This window comes from Camelina sativa, chromosome 17, assembly GCF_030686135.1.
Source record: "Camelina sativa cultivar CO46 ecotype springtype chromosome 17, ASM3068613v1".
NCBI classification, from domain to species: Eukaryota; Viridiplantae; Streptophyta; class Magnoliopsida; order Brassicales; family Brassicaceae; genus Camelina; species Camelina sativa.
The window spans coordinates 39,032,503-39,050,825 of NC_141896.1; the positions used below are offsets into that span (position 1 = coordinate 39,032,503).

At 38.1% G+C, this 18,323-nt stretch overlaps 2 protein-coding genes, 1 non-coding gene and 2 pseudogenes across 13 annotated transcripts; 2 read left to right on the forward strand and 3 right to left on the reverse strand.

Annotated features, from left to right (window-relative positions):
• Positions 1–541: 541 nt before the first annotated feature.
• Positions 542–1,706, reverse strand: LOC109129984 (F-box protein At1g53790 pseudogene; annotated as a pseudogene).
• A 427-nt stretch (positions 1,707–2,133) lies between these two features.
• On the forward strand, positions 2,134–5,438 carry LOC104758730 (uncharacterized). 11 transcript variants are annotated; one of them, XM_010481655.3, is made up of 8 exons: positions 2,261–2,434; positions 2,511–2,592; positions 2,891–3,283; positions 3,383–3,435; positions 3,708–3,745; positions 3,849–4,167; positions 4,253–4,554; positions 4,640–5,438. In XM_010481655.3, the coding sequence occupies exons 2-8, from the start codon at positions 2,568–2,570 to the stop codon at positions 5,244–5,246; spliced, it is 1,737 nt and encodes a 578-aa protein (XP_010479957.1). In that variant the 5' UTR covers positions 2,261–2,434; positions 2,511–2,567; the 3' UTR covers positions 5,247–5,438. The 11 variants fall into 11 exon arrangements, with proteins under 11 accessions (XP_087350928.1, XP_010479958.1, XP_010479957.1 ...); XM_010481657.3 differs by having other exon boundaries at positions 2,309–2,434; positions 2,511–2,580; XM_087494806.1 differs by having other exon boundaries at positions 2,331–2,434; positions 3,383–3,445.
• Positions 5,439–5,865: 427 nt separating this feature from the next.
• On the forward strand, positions 5,866–8,244 carry LOC147924895 (F-box protein At1g53790-like). The gene is made up of 3 exons (XM_087497000.1): positions 5,866–6,328; positions 6,427–6,510; positions 7,853–8,244. The coding sequence occupies exons 1-3, from the start codon at positions 5,866–5,868 to the stop codon at positions 8,242–8,244; spliced, it is 939 nt and encodes a 312-aa protein (XP_087353126.1).
• Positions 8,245–8,628: 384 nt separating this feature from the next.
• LOC104758731 (putative F-box protein At1g61060) lies at positions 8,629–9,778 on the reverse strand (annotated as a pseudogene).
• Positions 9,779–15,892: 6,114 nt separating this feature from the next.
• On the reverse strand, positions 15,893–15,999 carry LOC147924896 (small nucleolar RNA R71). The gene has a single exon (XR_015587832.1). It is a non-coding gene; the product is annotated as a small nucleolar RNA R71 (small nucleolar RNA).
• Positions 16,000–18,323: the final 2,324 nt, after the last annotated feature.

An 18,323-nucleotide genomic window follows, 5' to 3' on the forward strand; every position in this document is an offset into this window, starting at 1 on the left:
AGTATTTAAACTGTTTATTAGTAAATTTGGGTAGAAAAATACTTTAAATTTTTAGATATATTGCGTATTATTGAATATTTTAGACTAAATTAGATACTAAAATTTTGAGTTTTGTGAACTTTGGATAATCTGAATCCGAACCCGAAATACCCGATCCAAACCCGAAGTCTAGAAATACCTGAACGGGTTCTATACCTCTAAACCCGAAAACCCGAAAACCCGAAATATCTAAACCGAACCCGAACGGGTACCCGAATGCCCAGACCTATTTGTTGCTGCGTCAAAGCCAGACAGAACACGGAAGTATCAATCTTGTTAGTTAAAATTTTGCTATTGTGTGGCTTTAGTCTTTTAGTTATCTGGGTTTTTTTTTGTTTGGTTACTGTTTAGAATTCTACTTCAGTATTGATTGAGACTCTCTTTTTTTTTTTTTCAATTTTGTTTCTTTGTCAGTCCTTGGAACAAAAGAATGAAATGTTACATTTCAAATGTAGACACTAATCAACTGAAAAAAGAATAAACTAGACAAAGAGTTGAAAACTTAGATAAGTTTCAAATTTTCAGCATAGTCTAGAGAGGTGTAAAGTCTCTTACCCTTAAACATTGCAAGACTTTGTTGAATTGGAACACTTGTGAGACCCTCACTCTCAAGGTTGAAGTAATATATGTAAAATGCGTCTACTGGACAGTAGCAGGGTGACAAGACAACTTCACCTCCACTAGTCATTCCAACAATGACTAATTCTATACGTTTAAAATTGTCGTTCCACAAAAGAGGCAATGTGTAACTATATTCGGTCCAAATATATTTCTCAGCATCTTCAAGAACCCACAACTCAAGATGACTTTGAGAGACAAAACGAAACTGAAGTGTACCTAATTTACCCTTGTAGTTGATCAAAGTACAAGAAGAAGTCATTGGCATGGATTCATCTATGTTGATAAAGCTAAACTTCTCACACACAACATCAAAGCACGCTACCATGAAAACTCTGATTGGCATATAGAATATAGCTGTATAATACAAAATACCATCAACGCATATTCCATTTGATATAGGATAATGAGGTTCGCATTGGACTTTCCTCCATAAATGTTTTCCAGAGTCCAATGTCAAAACTTGATGCTCATCACACGTATTAGGGATATAGCCTGACTTGATGAACAACACTTTTAACTGTTCGTGAATCGAATCATACCCTAAATAAGGTCTTGTCCTAGTATGAACAACACTCTTCAATTCCACTTTGGGTAGGGTTACAGACTGCCCTGTGACTGGGTTACAAACAACTAAAGTATCTACACTCCCCTTATCTCGATGGCAGATGAATCCACAAAGAGGAGAAGCCATCTCAAACGAAAAATCTGCGGGAGAGTTCTTACGTTGAACTTGGTAACGGGTGGGTACAAGAGAGGTATTATTCTCATCTAGATTCTGAGGGAGAGGTGAAGAGAAGAAGAATAACTTGCCATTATTTTGCACGGTGAAAAGGAGTAGGGGTGAAACTGAAAGAGTCTTCGTCAAGAACAAGTCAGCGAAATAAGGACTGCAAAGAAAAGATTGCAAGAGTTTCGATATGCAACGAAACCTAGCTATAGACTTTGCTGGAACTCTCGAAAGAATATCCATGAGGAGATCCATTGGGATTTCTCTTGAACATCCCACAGGCGGCTTGCCTTGTTCAAGATCCCTGGAGGATACTTTATCACCAACCACAACATCAAACTGGAAATTACCAACCAAAACTAAATCAATCAATATATAACCTTAAGTAAATTAGTATGCATCAATCAAAATTTAGGGTTCTAAAGGCGAACGCTTACACAAGTCTTGAGGAGAGTACGAGGATGCTTCTCGTCTTCAATCTCCCACCATTATTATTATTATTATTATTATTATTAACTTTGTTTGATCGGAGATTTGAGATTCTTATTAAGGTTTTAAAAGTTAGAAGTATCAAGGAAACAGAGATCTATCAAGATCAACTAGAATCTAGAAGATATACATTAGAAAATACATACATTTTTTATCTCTTATGTATTATTTATATTTGTATTTATCTTAGAACTTATGTTAATGAATAAACCAAACCTTTCTAAATTATATCAAGAAGAGATAGAGATATTTGAATTGTATACAGACAGAACCAATTTGAACTTCGAAGGGTTTGGTCGTAAAAAAACAAAACGACCCGGATGATACGTCGGCGTATTCATTATATACAAGGTTAAGGCCCATTAGCCCAGAAAAGGGTAAAACGGGTCGGGTCATTAGAACGAGTCGGGTCTCGTTATCCATCGCCTCTCTCTTTGTTGCAGCGTCAAAAGCCAGACAGACCAGAAGTATCAATCTTGTTCGTTGAAATTTTGCTATTGTGTGGCTTATCCTTGTTTGTCTTAAATTCCTGCAAAAACCCCTCGCCTCTCTAAGACAGTAAGAGAGGAACATCAATTTCCTTAAATTTTATTGTTCCGTATAATCTTACAAGACATTCTGGTTGGTGTTGCAGAGCAGAGTGATTCGATTTTTTCTTCTTTTTAGTTTTCCTTGGCTGAATGAGCTCCCAATGCCTTCTTTAGGTACCTTTCCTGGTAAAGTTTCAAAATTTTCCAACATTTATCCACCGTCTGATGGCTTTTACTCTTTTGGTTTTCTTGGGGTTTGTTTGGTTACTGTTTAGAATTCTACTTCAGTTTTTTTGAGACCCCTTTCTTTTCTATTAGGTATCTTTCTTGATTAACAATTCATTGCATTCCAATCCTGGAGTTGAGAAAAGACTATTGCTTTGCATAGTTTCTAGAGAATGTTCACTGGTGTTTTGTCCAGTTTCTTAGCTCCAGGAGATAGCCCTTTGATTTTTGATATCGAACCTTCTGTGTAATTTTGCAGATATTGCTACTATCCAACCTTCCTTGCAAGCTCATCTTGTTCCATTGGGGGCTCAGAGTATTATCCATGCTAAAACTCTACCTAATCCATGGAGACAATCCCGTTTCTCCAAGAATTTGAAGTTTTACACGGGTCATACTCATGTCCGGAGAGGCAAAGTCCTTATTACTGCAGTGGCCACTCTTGAAACCAAGTTTCCTGCTCAGAAAGAAAACGTACAGAGCTCTTCCCTGTCTTCTGCTTCTTCGGTGTCCTCTGATGCTCGAAATGGAAGTGCTGATGATGGCGAAGAGTTGCAACAAGTGGATGATAGAGAAAAGTTGAGAAGGATGAGGATTTCTAAGGCAAATAGAGGGAACACTCCTTGGAACAAAGGCAGGAAGCATAGTCCGGGTGAGTAGTCTTTGCTTAGCTAGCCGTATGTACAGCAGTATCAGTTGGTTCTAGATTGGACACATTGTTAATAACTCTTTCACTTTTGATTATATGCAGAGACCCTACAGAAGATTAGAGAACGGACAAAGATTGCTATGCAAGACCCAAAGGTGATGTCATGTAAGAATGGTACTATATGTAGTTTTAGAGGAGTCGCCGGTAGTAACTCTAGTGGGTCTTGTACCGATATCAATTGTTAGTGTCTTAGTGCACACAAGAAAATGTTCTTTTGTCAAACAGATACTACCCTTTTGTTATTCTTGTCTTGAGGTATATACCTTTAGGAAAGCGTTGCAGGTAAACTTATGTTATGTTAGGGCGTTTTGTGTTTGCTCTAATTTTTCAACCTCTCATAGAACCTTTGTGTCTTCGTCATGTACAGATTAAGCTGAAATTAGCAAATCTTGGGCACGCACAAAAGTCAGTACCGGTTTTTCTTTTGCCTTTAAACTTGTTGGACCTTTTGGTTTTTGTTCTGCTTTTGTTATAACACTATCTTCCCAAATTTGCATGATTTTTACAGCAAGGAGACACGAATGAAAATTGGGGAAGGAGTGCGGATGCGATGGGCAAGGCGGAAGGAGAGGAGAAAAGTGCAAGAGACATGTCATTTCGAGTGGCAAAACTTGATAGCGGAAGCTGCTAAAGAAGGATATACAGATGAGGAAACGCTTCAGTGGGATTCTTACAACATCTTGGATCAACAGAATCAACTGGAATGGCTTGAAAGTGTTGAGCAGAGGAAAGCCGCTAGAGGAGCTAAAAGTAACAGAAGAGCACCAAAATCTCCTGAACAAAGAAGGAGAATTGCAGAAGCAATAGCTGCTAAATGGGCTGATCCAGTGAGTTGTCTAGTAAATTTAACCTACTTGCTTGATGTTTTGTGTTCTTGACCATGTTTAACTCAGTTTGCTTTCTCTTTATCAGTCTTACCGTGAAAGGGTTTGCTCTGGCTTGGCAAAGTATCACGGTATAACTGAAGGTGTCGAGAGGCGCCGTAGAAGACCAAGTGGCAATACAGAGCCTAGGAAGAAAAATCCTGCAAAGAAAAGTACAAGGGATTCAGAAACCGAACGGCAAAGCCAAGTTCAAGTAGTGAAAGTACGGAAGCGGAAAACGCCGGTGTATAAAGATCCTATGGCAAGTTCAAAGCTAGAAATGATAAAAAGCATCAGAGCAAAACGAGTGGCGGAAGAATCAAAGAAGATGGATGCTGTGGACAGAGCAAGGTCAGTCCCCACTTAAAAAAAAACAGAATTGTTAATAGTTTCTCTGTTTGGAGTTAAAAGAATTAACTTTTTTTTTTATGCGTAGGCTTTTGATCTCAGAAGCTGAGAAAGCTGTAAAAGTGCTTGAGATTGCTGCTTTGAAAAGCCCGGTTGCTCAAGCATCTTTGTTAGAGAGTAAAAAGCTCATCGCAGAAGCAACACAGCTGATTGAATCTATGGAGATGAGGCAGATAGCTTCAGATGAAGATGAGACTGACCCTAATAATATTCTTCAAGAGGTAGACAGTGAAGTCGAGACCAAAGATACACACGATCAAGAAGAACAACCAGGAGAGATTAACGGAACACACACGTTCCTGATCAACGGAGAAAGTCTTCTTCACTTGAACATGAGATGTAGCGATTTGCCAACATTCAACATAGAAGGTACTACAGATCAGTTTGTTTCTGATAAGGAATCCAACACTTCCCAGGGAGATAGAGAAGATATCAAACACGGGATAGCTCCCCAACCAAATGGAACCAGAGTTCATCTACCAGCAGAGTCTAATGGAGCTGTCAGACATGGTGAGGATCATCCTCTTCCGAATGGTTACCACGGAATGGAAGAAAAGGTTGCATCTTTGGAAACAGGAAACGTAACGAAGAAGTGGGTTCGTGGAAGGCTAGTCGAAGTCACAGAAGCAGCTTGATGTTGTAGCGATTTAGCAGAGAAAAAGGTCATATTTTTCATATTAGTGATTCAAAATTTTGGCTTATAATATTGGTCTCATGCTTGAGAGAGAGAGAAGCAGTTTCCAGTTTGTGATGTGCCAGTTGTATCTATAAACTCAATTGTATCTCAGAGTTTCAGCTTAGTAAACCAACTCTACAAAGTTGCACTACTTCCATAAGCTAAGTTTACAAAACAGAAACTCTTTTGACTGCAGGAACTTCACTTCTTTACTCTTGTTAGAATGTTCCTCTCAAATTTGTACTTTTAATATTAAACTCTAAATAAGTAAATACAATTTCCAAACCATTTACTTATTAGTACTATCAGATTTTAATATTTTAAAATATATATTCCTAATTTTTAAATTATGTGTAATTTCCTATTTATTCTGATAAGTACTACTTTCATACAATAAAAACTACAAAGTGCACTTTAGATTCCCGAATTTGTCCTCCGTTACGACCTCTGTTTTCATACAAGACACACAGTCAATTTTAACTGACGTGGAAGAGTTGTCGGGTCGCCTGACTATTTCAGGATGCAATTCAATATCATCTTCTTCAGTGGTGTCGGATTCGATCCCATCTGATGTCCTAATGGACATCATGAGCCTGTTCGTTTCGTCCTGTGTGCTGCCTGCGTCAACGAAACGAACACGCCCCATCTCGAGACTGCCGGCGAAATCTGTAGGCAAGTGCCGTTGCGTGTGCAAGTTTTGGGCTTTGATACTTGGGCGTCCCGAGTTCGAAGAGTTGTTCCTGACCAAGTCTTTGTCTCGTCGTCGTCAGTTTCTGTTCGCCATCATAGGTGACCCTGGAGTTCCTTTCTTCACTTCACAACCTCATCGTATTCAAAATCCGCCTCTTGTATGTGTGACTCCTCACCATACGTATTTGCCTGCTGCTCGTGGGTTATCTAAGATTTCTCAACCTGTTCGTGGATGGGTCTGTATTGAAGATCGGATAGAGATGTTTGTGGTTTGTAATCCAATCACAGGAGAATCTGTAATCTTACCTACCTTGAAAGAGAAGATGATGATCTGGGTGAAATGTCTTTGGGGTATGATCCGATTGACAAACAGTTCAAGGTGTTGTGCTCGACTTGGTCACCATTCAATTCACTAAGTATTCCTGCGGAGCATTATGTTCTAACGTTAGGAAGTGCTGAAGAAGAAGAACAAATGGTTTGGCGAACCATTGAATGTTGTAGACCTATTCGTCATCTTGTACAAGGCGGTGATGGTATTTGCATCAACGGTCTTTTGTATTATATGGCTGAGTCCAATAACTATTATTTTCATAGTTTGTTTTGACACTAGGTTTGAAAAGTTGAGCTTCATCAACAAACCTGACGACATGTGGCCAGTAGGTATTGATATGTTCAAATTAAACCCTAGATCTACTCTCTCAAATTAAGAGATCACTGCAGTACTTAGGGTTCGAATTCCACAAGGACTCAAGACTACATAATAAATTATAGAGTTTTATAATTATGCTAAACAGATTAAATTGAATTAAAATAAACAATGCAAAATATTAAATAAAAACTGTTGTAAATTCAATGGATCAAAAAGCTAGGCCTAGGGAATTTCTCAGGAAATTATGAAATATTAAATCAATCAATAAATTAGGATTCAAACAATTAAGAACAGATCTAGAACTCTAAACACTTTTGTAAATTAAATCAGTTCTCACTGCAAATAATATCTAAATTTAAAACCGGAAAGTCCAAATCTCTTTGTAAAATTCTAGGTAAAAAATCAGCAATAAAATCAGGTTTAGATTGTTCACAAAATTATTAAATCAAATCTCTTTGCAAGAAATAATTTTGCTCATCAAAAGGTTTTATCAGGAAAATCAATTATATTCTCATATCAATTTATTTTCCTAAAGTATTAATTCTAGATGGCCAATCAAGGATTAATATGAAGAACAACCTAAGATGAAGATCTAGATAGATAATGAATCCTAAATAATCAGATCTAATAATTCATAAAATCCCTGTGAAAAACCCTAAACCTAACAAGCAAACTACTCAGACATAATCATTGAAGAACAAAACATAATTCTGAATAATAAGCAATAGAGATTTAAAAGAATAAGAAGGAGTTTAGAAATTCTTCTCTCAAAGAGTTCAGATCTCTCTCAAATAGCTCTCCAAAAATATCTCAGGGTTGCAGGAAAAATAAAATTTGATAGAATAAAACTTAAAGGTTTGGAAAATCTAAAAACTATATATATATATATATATGTATGTCCTAAAACACGTCAGGGACTAGTTTTGCAAATATGGAAAACTTCGGGCAACTTTGTAAAACTTCCAAATTTGGCTCTCTCGTCGGTTTGGACTGGGTGTCGATCGATGCTAAGACAGTGTCGATCGACACCATCTCCTCTGATCGATTCCAAGTTGATTTCTTGCGGATTATTGCTCCAAACTGATCCAGATTGCTCCACTTTGCTCCTTTCATGCCAAAATCCAAAAAACCTGTAAAGACTCAAAAACATCCTAGAAAACAAATCAAAAGACACTAAAAGACTCTTTATATCATGGTTAAAAACCACAAAAACCATGATATATCAGGTATTGACTCACGACTCGTTAACCACAAGGGCCAACTGGGTATTATGCAGTGTTCAAACCCCAGTAGAATTGATGGACACGCTACAAGTTTTTGTTTGTGGCTTCTTCAAGGAGGAGGTATCCAATGGACCAAGCATATCTCCCAGTTGCCTTTTTTGTGGTGGGACCTTGTTGGAGAGACTGAGTTGTGCATAGTTGGAATCAGGGCAGGTACATGTGAACTTGTCTTGTCACCGCGGTTTCTATCAGACCGGTCTATCTATCTTCTCTACTTCGATCTCGAGCGAAACATTGTTACAAGAGTTAGAATCCAAGGTTTTGAAGGGTTTAACTCTAATCCATTACTAGCTTGCTGCTTCTTAGACTATGTGGAAAATCTGAAGCTTATATAAGGGTTTTTGCTTTGTTTTGGCTTTAGACTTTGTAGCACTAGCATGAGTCATAATGGAATGTTGTTATCCAAACAGGATACACGTTATATTATTACACGAACACGTTTAGAAGGAATTACATGTTGAAAATCATATGGTAATAAGCAACTAAGAAGTGGGTTCATGGAAGGCTCATCGAAGTTACAGAAGCAGCCTAACTTCTTCTATCAACTGGACATGAGGTAATGTGATGTTATAGCGATTTAGCATAGAAAAAGGCATGTTTCAATTACTAGTGATTCAAAATATTTTCGATTATTAAAGAATTATAACAATCGGAAATCAACATTAGAATCATAACTCATAACAAAAACAAATAAGGGAAATAGTAAAAGAAGTAAACACTTACATCAGCTTCACATCCTCCACAAAGTTTGGAAATGTTTGAACTTCATGATACACAACATAATCAAGTCCTGGAACTTGAACACTTACGCTTGTGATAATGTTTTTCTCGAGGTTGTAATAGAGAATGTATAAAGAATTCTGTGAATATATTCGATACAATACAACCTCGCCACTACCAATCATTCCAGCGGAGAACACTGATTTTATTCGGGTTGGATGCATCACTTCGGGCATTTTGTAGAAATGGTCTGACCATTTATGTTCCTCGGCATTCTCTAAAACCCACAAATCAAAATAATTAGAGTAAATATCACAATGAATAATACCTAATTTACTACCCTTGTAGTTTATCAGAATCAAAGGTCTGAAGATCTTTGCTGCCAAGTAATGATCAATGTTGACAAAACTGAACTTCTCAGACTTAACATCAAAGCAAACGATGGAACGTTTTTGGTCAATGATTGCTTGATAATACAAAACACCATTGATGCATATTCCATCATCTTCATGAGGTTCATGAGGTGTGCAACATTGGATCTTTCTCCAAGAAAGGTTTCCAGTCCCTAATGTCAGAACTTGATACTCGTGTGAGCCGTCACAAGACAACCAGGTCATACACATGACCTTGAACTGCTTTCCAATCGGATCATAACCAAAGTAATTTTTTTTCCCTTGACGTATGAATCGCCTCTCTTGTCACTTCAGGTGTTCTTACGTACTCTCCTGTGATAGGATTAGAAATCACCGCATATATATAATCCTCTCCAATATACTGACGACAGACCAAACCATTGACCGGAGGACATATTTTACTACAGTAATTTGTGGCTGACCTTGTGTGAAGAGTGGCTACAAGAGATTGATACTTATCTGGATTTTGAGGCTGAGGTGAAGAAGAGATGAACATATTCTGTCCGTAGAGCCCATTTTTAACGATGAAAAGGAACCTTGGTGTAGCCGGAGACTTGATCGGGATCAACAGATTGTAATTTGGACGGCGAATGATGGACGACCAGAGCTTTGATACGCAACGACACTGAGCCATAGACTTCACCGGGAGTCTCGACAAGATTCTGATGACGAGATCAACAGGAATCAGATCAAAGACCGAATCATCTCCGGCGACGTGTTGCTTCGTTTTTGTCATGGCAATGGACTAAAAAAACCCTAGACTGTGAACCAAAGTAAGCGGCTCTTTCAAGTCATGGCAATGGACTAAAAAAAACCTAGACTGTGAACCAAGGTAACTAATTAAAGCGGCTATATTGGGCTTTTTAGGACCAAAATATACTCACTAATTATAGGCATCATAGAAAGAGTTTAGCTTATTTGGCGTTGAGCATACATCTTCTTCCCTTAGTAAAACAATTTACCATAGCTTTTTTTTGATATGTAGCTGGATTCATTCATTCAGCCATTGAAGGGAAATTATTAATTTTGTAGATATGTAATTTTTAGGTGTTTTTAGCCATGATATAAGTCTTATTTATAGAGTCTTTTTGGTATTTTTAGAATCTTTTGAGTTTTTATAGGATTTAGCATGGATGGAAGCATAATGGAGCTAAATAGGAGGATTTGGAGCTTAATCAAGCATTGAGGCTGAGCTGTAGAGTTGGGAGACGAATTCAGAGATCAGCATCGGTCGATGCAAGTGATGGTGTCGATCGATGCAGAGCCAAAAAAAGAAATTGGAAGTTTTCCCACAAGTTTTGAAGATTTACAAAGCTGCCCCAAAATTTTTCATATTTGCATCATTAGTCTCTGGACGTGTTTAGGAATATAAATAGGATTTTTGGGTCATTGTTTAGATCTAAACTTTATTTTTCCTTGCAACTTTTGAGAGCAAAACACTGAGAGATTTTTAGAGAGCTTTTGGAGAGAAGTTTCATAACTCCTTTACTTTTTCCTCTTAAACTACAAGAAAACATTGTTGATTCCGACCAAATCTCCGACCAATTTATTAGTCAGTAATTTTTACGACCAATTTCCAACTGTTAATTGACAAATATAAAATTCGGTTGTAAATCGGTCGGTAATTTCCAACCTTTTTAAATGATTGGAAATCGGTCGGTCAATTTCGACTGATATATCCGTCAGTATTTACCGACCGTTTTCTGACCAATTTTCCAACTGCTTTTAATTTTTGGTCGAGAATTGGTCAGTAATTTCCAACCTTTCAAAACGATTGGAAATCGGTCGGTAATTTCCGACGAAATCTCAAACAAATATATCCGTCGATTTTTACCAACCGTTTTCCTACCAAAATTATTCTAACAACCCTAATTAAAGGCAACCCTCATCCTCTCTATATTTTCATTCTTTATCTTTTTTACGCTATCTCTTCGTTCTTCATCTTCTCTGACCAAAATCTCTTTTTTTTTTCTAACCAAAATCTTTCAAAGCAGATGAATCAATTGATGTTACTGAAGAGGAGGAAGAAAAGTCTCGCAGATCCAAGCCAGCTTAGGTTATTTTTTCTTCCATCATAGATGTTTAAATATTTAGATTCTTTGAATTGATTTCAATTTTGTTAATTTCATAAGAACACCAGTTTAATTAGGGTTTTCAGTTACATTTATTTTGATGCTCTACTTAGAGAATCCAAATTAGAAACTTTGATTTTAAAATCAAAATTAGGGTTTCAAAATGAATTGGATTTTTTTTTTCCAGATCTATGGTTTAGTTTTTTTTTTGTTTACTAGGTTTGAACCCGCGGTACACCGCGGGACAAAAATTTATAGATTATATATATTTTTTATGTTCTTTACTTAAGAGTTTGTTTATTAATTTTGATACTATTTATGTGATTTTAATAATATGTTAATTTTTAATACTATTATTAGTGGATATGTTTTAAAAATTAAATATGTTAGTTACTTATATTTACTCATTATTTTAGTTACATATTAATAAATTGATTGGAACCTTTAGTACACCGCATGATAAATAATTTATTGCGATAATAATTTTTAGTTTATTCAGTTTTCAAATTTACAATATAATTTTGTAATTAGTTTAGTTCATATTATTATTTATATAATTTAAAATTATATACATGTTTTTAGTGATTGTATTTTCTAGCAAATGTGTGAATTTATATTAATGTATTAAAATGATTTTAGTGTAGTAAGTTCGGACAGACCAATACTTGTTATCCGTATTTAACCATTTTGAAGAATAATAATACCAATAAATGAATAAATATTATTTCATTTACTCATGGTAAAAACCTAGCATCGGGGATTGATTTTTTACTATATGTCCTGTTACTCGACCCGTTACACCCAAATTATTACCTAACTCGTAAGTACAATTTTATTAATATAATATAATTGATCAGTATTTTATTTTGATGTAGTGTATTCAATATACAAACATATATCTAATTTATATTATTTATACATAATGGAATAAGAGAAATAATAGATAGAATTTTTATCATTATTTATAGTTTCATTTTGTAAAAACATAATATATTGTAAAAAAGCATTTCAGTAAAAAGTGTGTTACATGAATATGTGAAATCTTTGAATTTGTGAATAAGGATGTAAGTAACATAATGTAGTGTGCATTATTAATATAACTTCATACAGTTTTAAATTTGGTTGTAAATGTGTATTTTCCTAGTTTGGAATAGTTCTATATTTTGTTTTGGTAGAAAAAGTTGTGTAGCATTTATAGATTACCTTTTTTTTTTTTTAAACTCTACTTTAAAAGTGAAGTAAAGTATAATTATGTATTTTTTAATTATTATTTTTATGGAGTTCCATGTCAAATGTATGACTAATGACGACTATGTGTTGTACATGATCGACTCTGCCTCCACAAGGTTAATCTTTCGGTTATTGGGCTTGCTCTTGCATGGGTTTTGCCCTTTATTTTTATTTTGTTATTTATGTTTCTATCTTAATAAAAACGAAACAGAAAAAATAATTTAACTAAAAACCCTGTTAAAAAAGACTGTAAATGACATCTTCTTAGTTACTATCGAAGAAACAATTTCTTGTCGGCAACACACACCCGTCTCTTGTTTGAATATTTTTTTTTTTATTTGCGAAATAATTAACAATAAAATGAAGAAGCGCACTTGACTCATCTCCATGGACCCGTGAAACAAAGCCGCTTCAATTTGATTTGATGTATGAATAAATTGTTCCGGTGTCAGCATCTACATTAGGGTCTTCTTCCTTGGACTCACGCTTGATTCTCCGGGAAATAGTCGATCCAAGAGACAAAGCCATTGAATTGAACACTACAAACTTCGATTTAATTCTTAAAGACACCAGCAAAGGTAAATTAGTTTATAAAATTTATGTTTCTGCAATAGAATTTTGGATAGTATGGTCAAATTTTTGTGATCTTTCTTTGATTGGTCTTGGATGATAAGTTAAGAAAATTGGCAAAGTACTAACTCTGCAAAAAAATGCACTCACATTAGTAAAAACAACCCTTCTGGAAATAAAAGAAAAACCAAATTATTCATTAGATGATCGTGATCAAGCACGAATACGCCAACATGAAAAAAAAAAAAAATTATATTATAAAGTTCAGAAAGCAACAATTAAAACCAAATAAAAAAAGCCTTGTATTTCTTCTCACTCATCCATCTACTAATTCTTTATCTTGCAATAATCTTTCTTTTTTTTGTTTTTGTTAAAAATAATCTAGTTTTTCCTTCATCAACCTTATCACCCTTCACGCTTTCAGTCTTCAGTTTAATCGCTTCATTCATCATTTGAGCATTGCTTATCTATCAAAACTGATATGTCTGTATTTTGCATCTCCTTAGCCTGTATTTGTCATGCCTTTAGCTAGGACAACTAGTTGTTTTGCATCATTTTAGAACCTCTTTCGTACATTTTGCATGTTTAGGAAGTTTCTGCATCATTCTTGCATACATTGCGCATTTCGGAGTTTTTCAGGTGTTTAGGAGACGTTGGAAGCGCACACAATCGAGCTGCTCCTCACTTACACAATCGAGCGCTCCTCACTTCCTAAACCGAGCCCTCCTCACTTCCTAAAACGAGCCATGCTCCTCACTCCCTCAACCGAGCCATGCTCCTCACTTCCACATTCGAGCGCTCCTCACTTCTACAACCGAGCCATGCTCCTCACTTCCACATTCGGCTGCTCCTCACTTCTACAACCGAGTCATGCTCCTCACTTCTACAGTCGAGCCCTCCTCAGTTCTACAATCGGGCTACTCCTCACTTCCACAATCGAGCCATCACTCGAGCCACCGGTCTAGGGATTCAGCTTTTGACGTCTTCATGAAAGTTGTAGAGAATTGAGTCATCTTTCCAATGCCGTTTATTTCAAGCCAATCGGAGGTGCGGTTCAAGAGTTATCATCGTTTTAGTGGATACGTATACACCCAGCTCGAGCCACTTTCACAGACCATGCTCGAGCCATTTTCACTCACACCACTGGAGCCACTCCTACTCATTCCACTCGACCTCACTCTAGGGAGAGACGACACACGACTCGACCGCACATGTCAGGAAGACGTTCCGTCTTATGCGCTTCAGGAGATTCCCAAACCGACGCTTCACCTTGTCGTTTTAAGTTTTAGGGATTTACATGTTTTTTACTATAAATACATTTTGTTAAATCTTGTTTTGGATATCTTAGTTTTTATCTCGTTTTGTTCTTAAGGTTTACCTAGCCTCCAAAAAACGTTCTGAGACTTGTATTTCCGATATCTTTGAGATTATTGAGATTTTGCATCTGATTCCTTTTACAAAGTTGTTCACCTTATTTTTATCCACCTAATGATGCTTGATTCAATGATTTATGTGTTTGCATGCTTGATGATGAATTTCGGATCTGAGTAGTGTAGTAGTTCTTGAGGATGGGATAGATTAGGTGGAGGATCTTAGGATGTAGAGTGTTTAAGCTTTGATTGTATGACTCCCTTCTGGACTAGAATTAGAAATACTAGTTTCTCTCTGATCAATTGGAACTAGGTTTTAGACATCTCCGCACCCAAAAGGTGTTCGATGAAATGTCTGACCAACTAGTGCCAGAGACTTACGTTCCTAGCCTAAGAGATTAGTTGTCTAGGATGTTTGTTGACGTGAATGAACTTGTTTTTCATGCCATGCTTGATCATGTTTCTCTAGCGAGAGCTAGGATTGGAAGTGGTTGAGTTTGAGTAGCTTTTGTCAAGAGATTGGATTAGCTAAGAAGTGATGCTCATTATTTAGGGATGGTTTGCTTGTGACATGTTAAACACGCTATAGACTAGGATACTCCACCGACATCAATTACTCCCATCCTTAGGACTTCTTTCTTTCTGATTTTTATTACATTCCCGGAACTGTTTCGTTTGTTCATGCTTAGAATCGTTCTCAGTTTCTCTCATTCTTGCTTGCTTCTTGTCATACATTTTCGTTTCTGTTTCTGTAATTCATTTCATTTTGTATTTTGACCATTCTAGGATTGTTAGAAAAACTCTCTCTTGAATTGGCTTAACTTGTGATTGCTTGATTGCATCTTGAGTGACTAGCATCATCCCATTTGGATTGACACCTTAAGTATTACAACGCATAAGGTTAATTGAACCTACTAGGAGAAACAAAAATCTTAGTATCAATTTGGCGCCGTTGCCATTTGGGAATCGTTTTGTTACATTTAGGATTTCAAGTTTTGCAAGATTAAGTTCTGTTACACAATCAATCTGAGTACTAACTTGTTTTGGTTGTCTGCTTGTTTGTTTTGCATCTCAGATACCTGTTGATTGCAACCTTGCATGCACACCAGATCAAGAGGGCATCAAAATCTCGTTCCTGTTATTGACGAAATCAATCGGTTGCAACGCCCACGACAGGCTCGTCAACCCACTGATCATCCCGCACAAGTCACTATGGAACAACAGCATGAACCACATCAGGGACCGCGAAACATTAGTGCTGGGGATGCCCCGAACACTCATACTCAGCGTGCTGGAATCGTCCCTCCCGCAGTGCCGAACAACAACTTTGAGATCAAAAGTGGTTTGATCACCATGATCCAAGGAAACAAGTTTCACGGGTTGCCTATGGAGGATCCACTCGACCACTTGGACGAGTTCGACCGTCTTTGTGGTCTCACCAAGATCAACGGCGTGAGTGAGGATGGTTACAAGTTGCGCCTCTTCCCATTCTCCCTGGGAGACAAGGCTCATCAATGGGAGAAAAACCTTCCCAAGGGATCAATCACCACCTGGGATGGCTGCAAGAAGGCATTCCTGGCCAAGTTTTTCTCCAACTCTCGAACAGCACGTCTCAGGAATGAGATTTCCAGCTTCACTCAGAAGAGCTCAGAATCATTCTGTGAAGCATGGGAGCGTTTCAAGGGTTACCACAGCCAGTGCCCACACCATGGTTTCAGCAACGAGTCATTACTGAGTACTCTCTACCGTGGTGTCCTTCCCAAAATACGTATGCTGCTTGACACCGCTTCTAACGGTAACTTCCTGAACAAGGACATCGATGAAGGTTGGCAACTGGTGGAGAATCTCGCTCAGTCCGACGGCAACTACAACGAGGATTATGACCGCACATTTCGCGGCGACGCTGGGTCTGAAGAGAAGTACAAGAAGGACCTCAAGAATGTAAATGAGAAGCTTGACCGTATCTTGCTGAGCCAGCAGAGGAGCGTCCACTTCGTCTCTGAGGACGACCCTTTCCAAGTTCCAGATGGGGAGGGTGAGCAGAGTGAAGAGATCAGCTATGTTCAGAATCAGGGTGGCTACAACAAAGGTTACAACCCCTACAAGACGAATCCCAATTTGTCTTACCGAAGGACCAATGTTGCTAATCCACAAGATCAGGTGTACCCTCCTCAACAACAACAGCAAGGGCAACAAAAACCTTTTGTGCCTTACAATCCGGGATTCGTTCCAAAACAACAGTTCCAGCAGGGTTACCAAGCTCCCTCGGGACCACCGCCAGGATTCCGCCCTCAACCAGTTCAGCCTACACCAACTCCAGATCAAGAACTGAAGCAGATGATGCAACAAATTCTTCAGGGTCAAGCTAGCGGTTCCATGGATACTGCGAAGAAGTTCGCTGACCTAAGTCAGAGGATGGAATGTTCCTACAATGATCTGAACGTCAAATTCGAAACTCTGAATTCGAAGATAAGGTACATGGAGGGCCAATCGGCTTCTACTTCTGCACCAAAGCCTGGCCAATTCCCAGGTAAAGCTGTTCAGAACCCCAAGGAGTTTGCCAATGCCATTACGCTGAGAAGTGGGAAAACATTGCCTCCCAGGCAAGGAGTTCCAGACGTCACTGAGGACAGTGCAGAATTAGATGGGGAGGATTTTGGTCAGGATGACACTCAGATGGAGAACCCCGTCGAGGCAGTCAAAGATCCAATCGAGCCAGTGAAGCAATCCGAGCCTGAAGCTGTTAAGGAGCCTGCTGTTCCTGAAGACAGACCTGCGAGGTTCATCCCTCCACCGTACAAGCCTCCTCTACCATTTCCAGTGAGGTTTAAGAAGCAGCTTACTGAGAAGTACAAAGCCTTGTTCGAAAAGCAAGTCAAGGAGATTGAGTTGAGAATGCCATTGCTAGATGCATTCGCACTTGTTCCTCACTACCAGAAATTCCTCAAGGACTTAGTGATGGAGAGATCAAAAGAAGTTCAAGGCATGGTGGTACTAAGTCTTGAGTGCAGTGCAATCATCCAGAAGAAGGTTGTACCCAAGAAGCTCAAAGATCCTGGATCATTCACTCTTCCCTGCTCCATTGGGCCCATGTCTTTTGAGAGGTGCTTATGTGATCTTGGCGCTTCAGTGAATCTGATGCCATTCTCTGTGGCTAAGAGGTTGGGTTTCACAAGGTTTAAGGGATGCGACATCTCCCTCATCCTTGCAGATAGATCAGTGAGACTTCCACATGGTATCTTAGAGGACTTACCTGTCAGGATCAGAGACGTGGAAGTACCAACTGACTTCGTGGTTCTGGAGATGGATGAAGAACCTAAAGATCCTCTGATTTTAGGAAGACCGTTCCTAGCGACTGCTGGAGCCATCATTGATGTCAGAAATGGCAAGATTGATCTTAATCTGGGCGATGACTTCATCATGAAGTTTGATATCAAGGATACTTTGAAGAAGCCAACAATAGGAGGACAAGTCTTCTATATTGAAGAGATGGATAAGTTGGCTGATGAGCTGTTGGAGGAATTAGCTGAGGAGGATCATCTCAAAACTGCTCTAACCAAGGATGGAGAAGAAGGGTTCCTGCATGGGGAGACCACTTGTTACAAGAATATGCTAGATTCCCACAGAGAAACGGATGGATCAGAGGAATTCGAGCAGCTATCTGACGCAAAGGAGGTACGTGCAGTTGAGACAGAGAGTTCAGAACGTGATATCTCCCACTCGACCGCGATCATTCCAGACTCCCGTGCTGACGACTGGTCGGAACTGAAAGCTCCGAAGGTAGAACTCAAAACTCTCCCTTCCGGACTCAGGTACGTTTTTCTGGGAACCAATTCTACTTATCCTGTCATAGTGAATGCTAGGTTGAGTGATGATGAATTGGGGTTGCTAGTAACTGAGCTAAAAAAAGTTTAGAAAGGCCATAGGTTATTCTTTAGATGATATCAAAGGAATCTCACCTAGTCTTTGCACACATAGGATCAATCTTGAAAATGAGTCTTATGCTAGTATTGAACCCCAAAGAAGATTGAACCCTAAT

Bases quoted from the DNA above. Each gene is read 5' to 3' on its own strand.
- LOC104758730 (XM_087494802.1), top strand. From the start codon at position 2,568: ATGCCTTCTTTAGGTACCTTTCCTG. The intron at 3,746-3,848 runs GTCAGTACCGGT...TGATTTTTACAG, and splicing joins AATCTTGGGCACGCACAAAA to CAAGGAGACACGAATGAAAA. The intron at 4,555-4,639 runs GTCAGTCCCCAC...TTTTATGCGTAG, and splicing joins GATGCTGTGGACAGAGCAAG to GCTTTTGATCTCAGAAGCTG.
- LOC147924895 (XM_087497000.1), top strand. From the start codon at position 5,866: ATGGACATCATGAGCCTGTTCGTTTCGTCCTGTGTGCTGCCTGCGTCA. The intron at 6,329-6,426 runs GTATGATCCGAT...TTCTAACGTTAG, and splicing joins CTGGGTGAAATGTCTTTGGG to GAAGTGCTGAAGAAGAAGAA. The intron at 6,511-7,852 runs GTATTTGCATCA...ATGATATATCAG, and splicing joins TCTTGTACAAGGCGGTGATG to GTATTGACTCACGACTCGTT.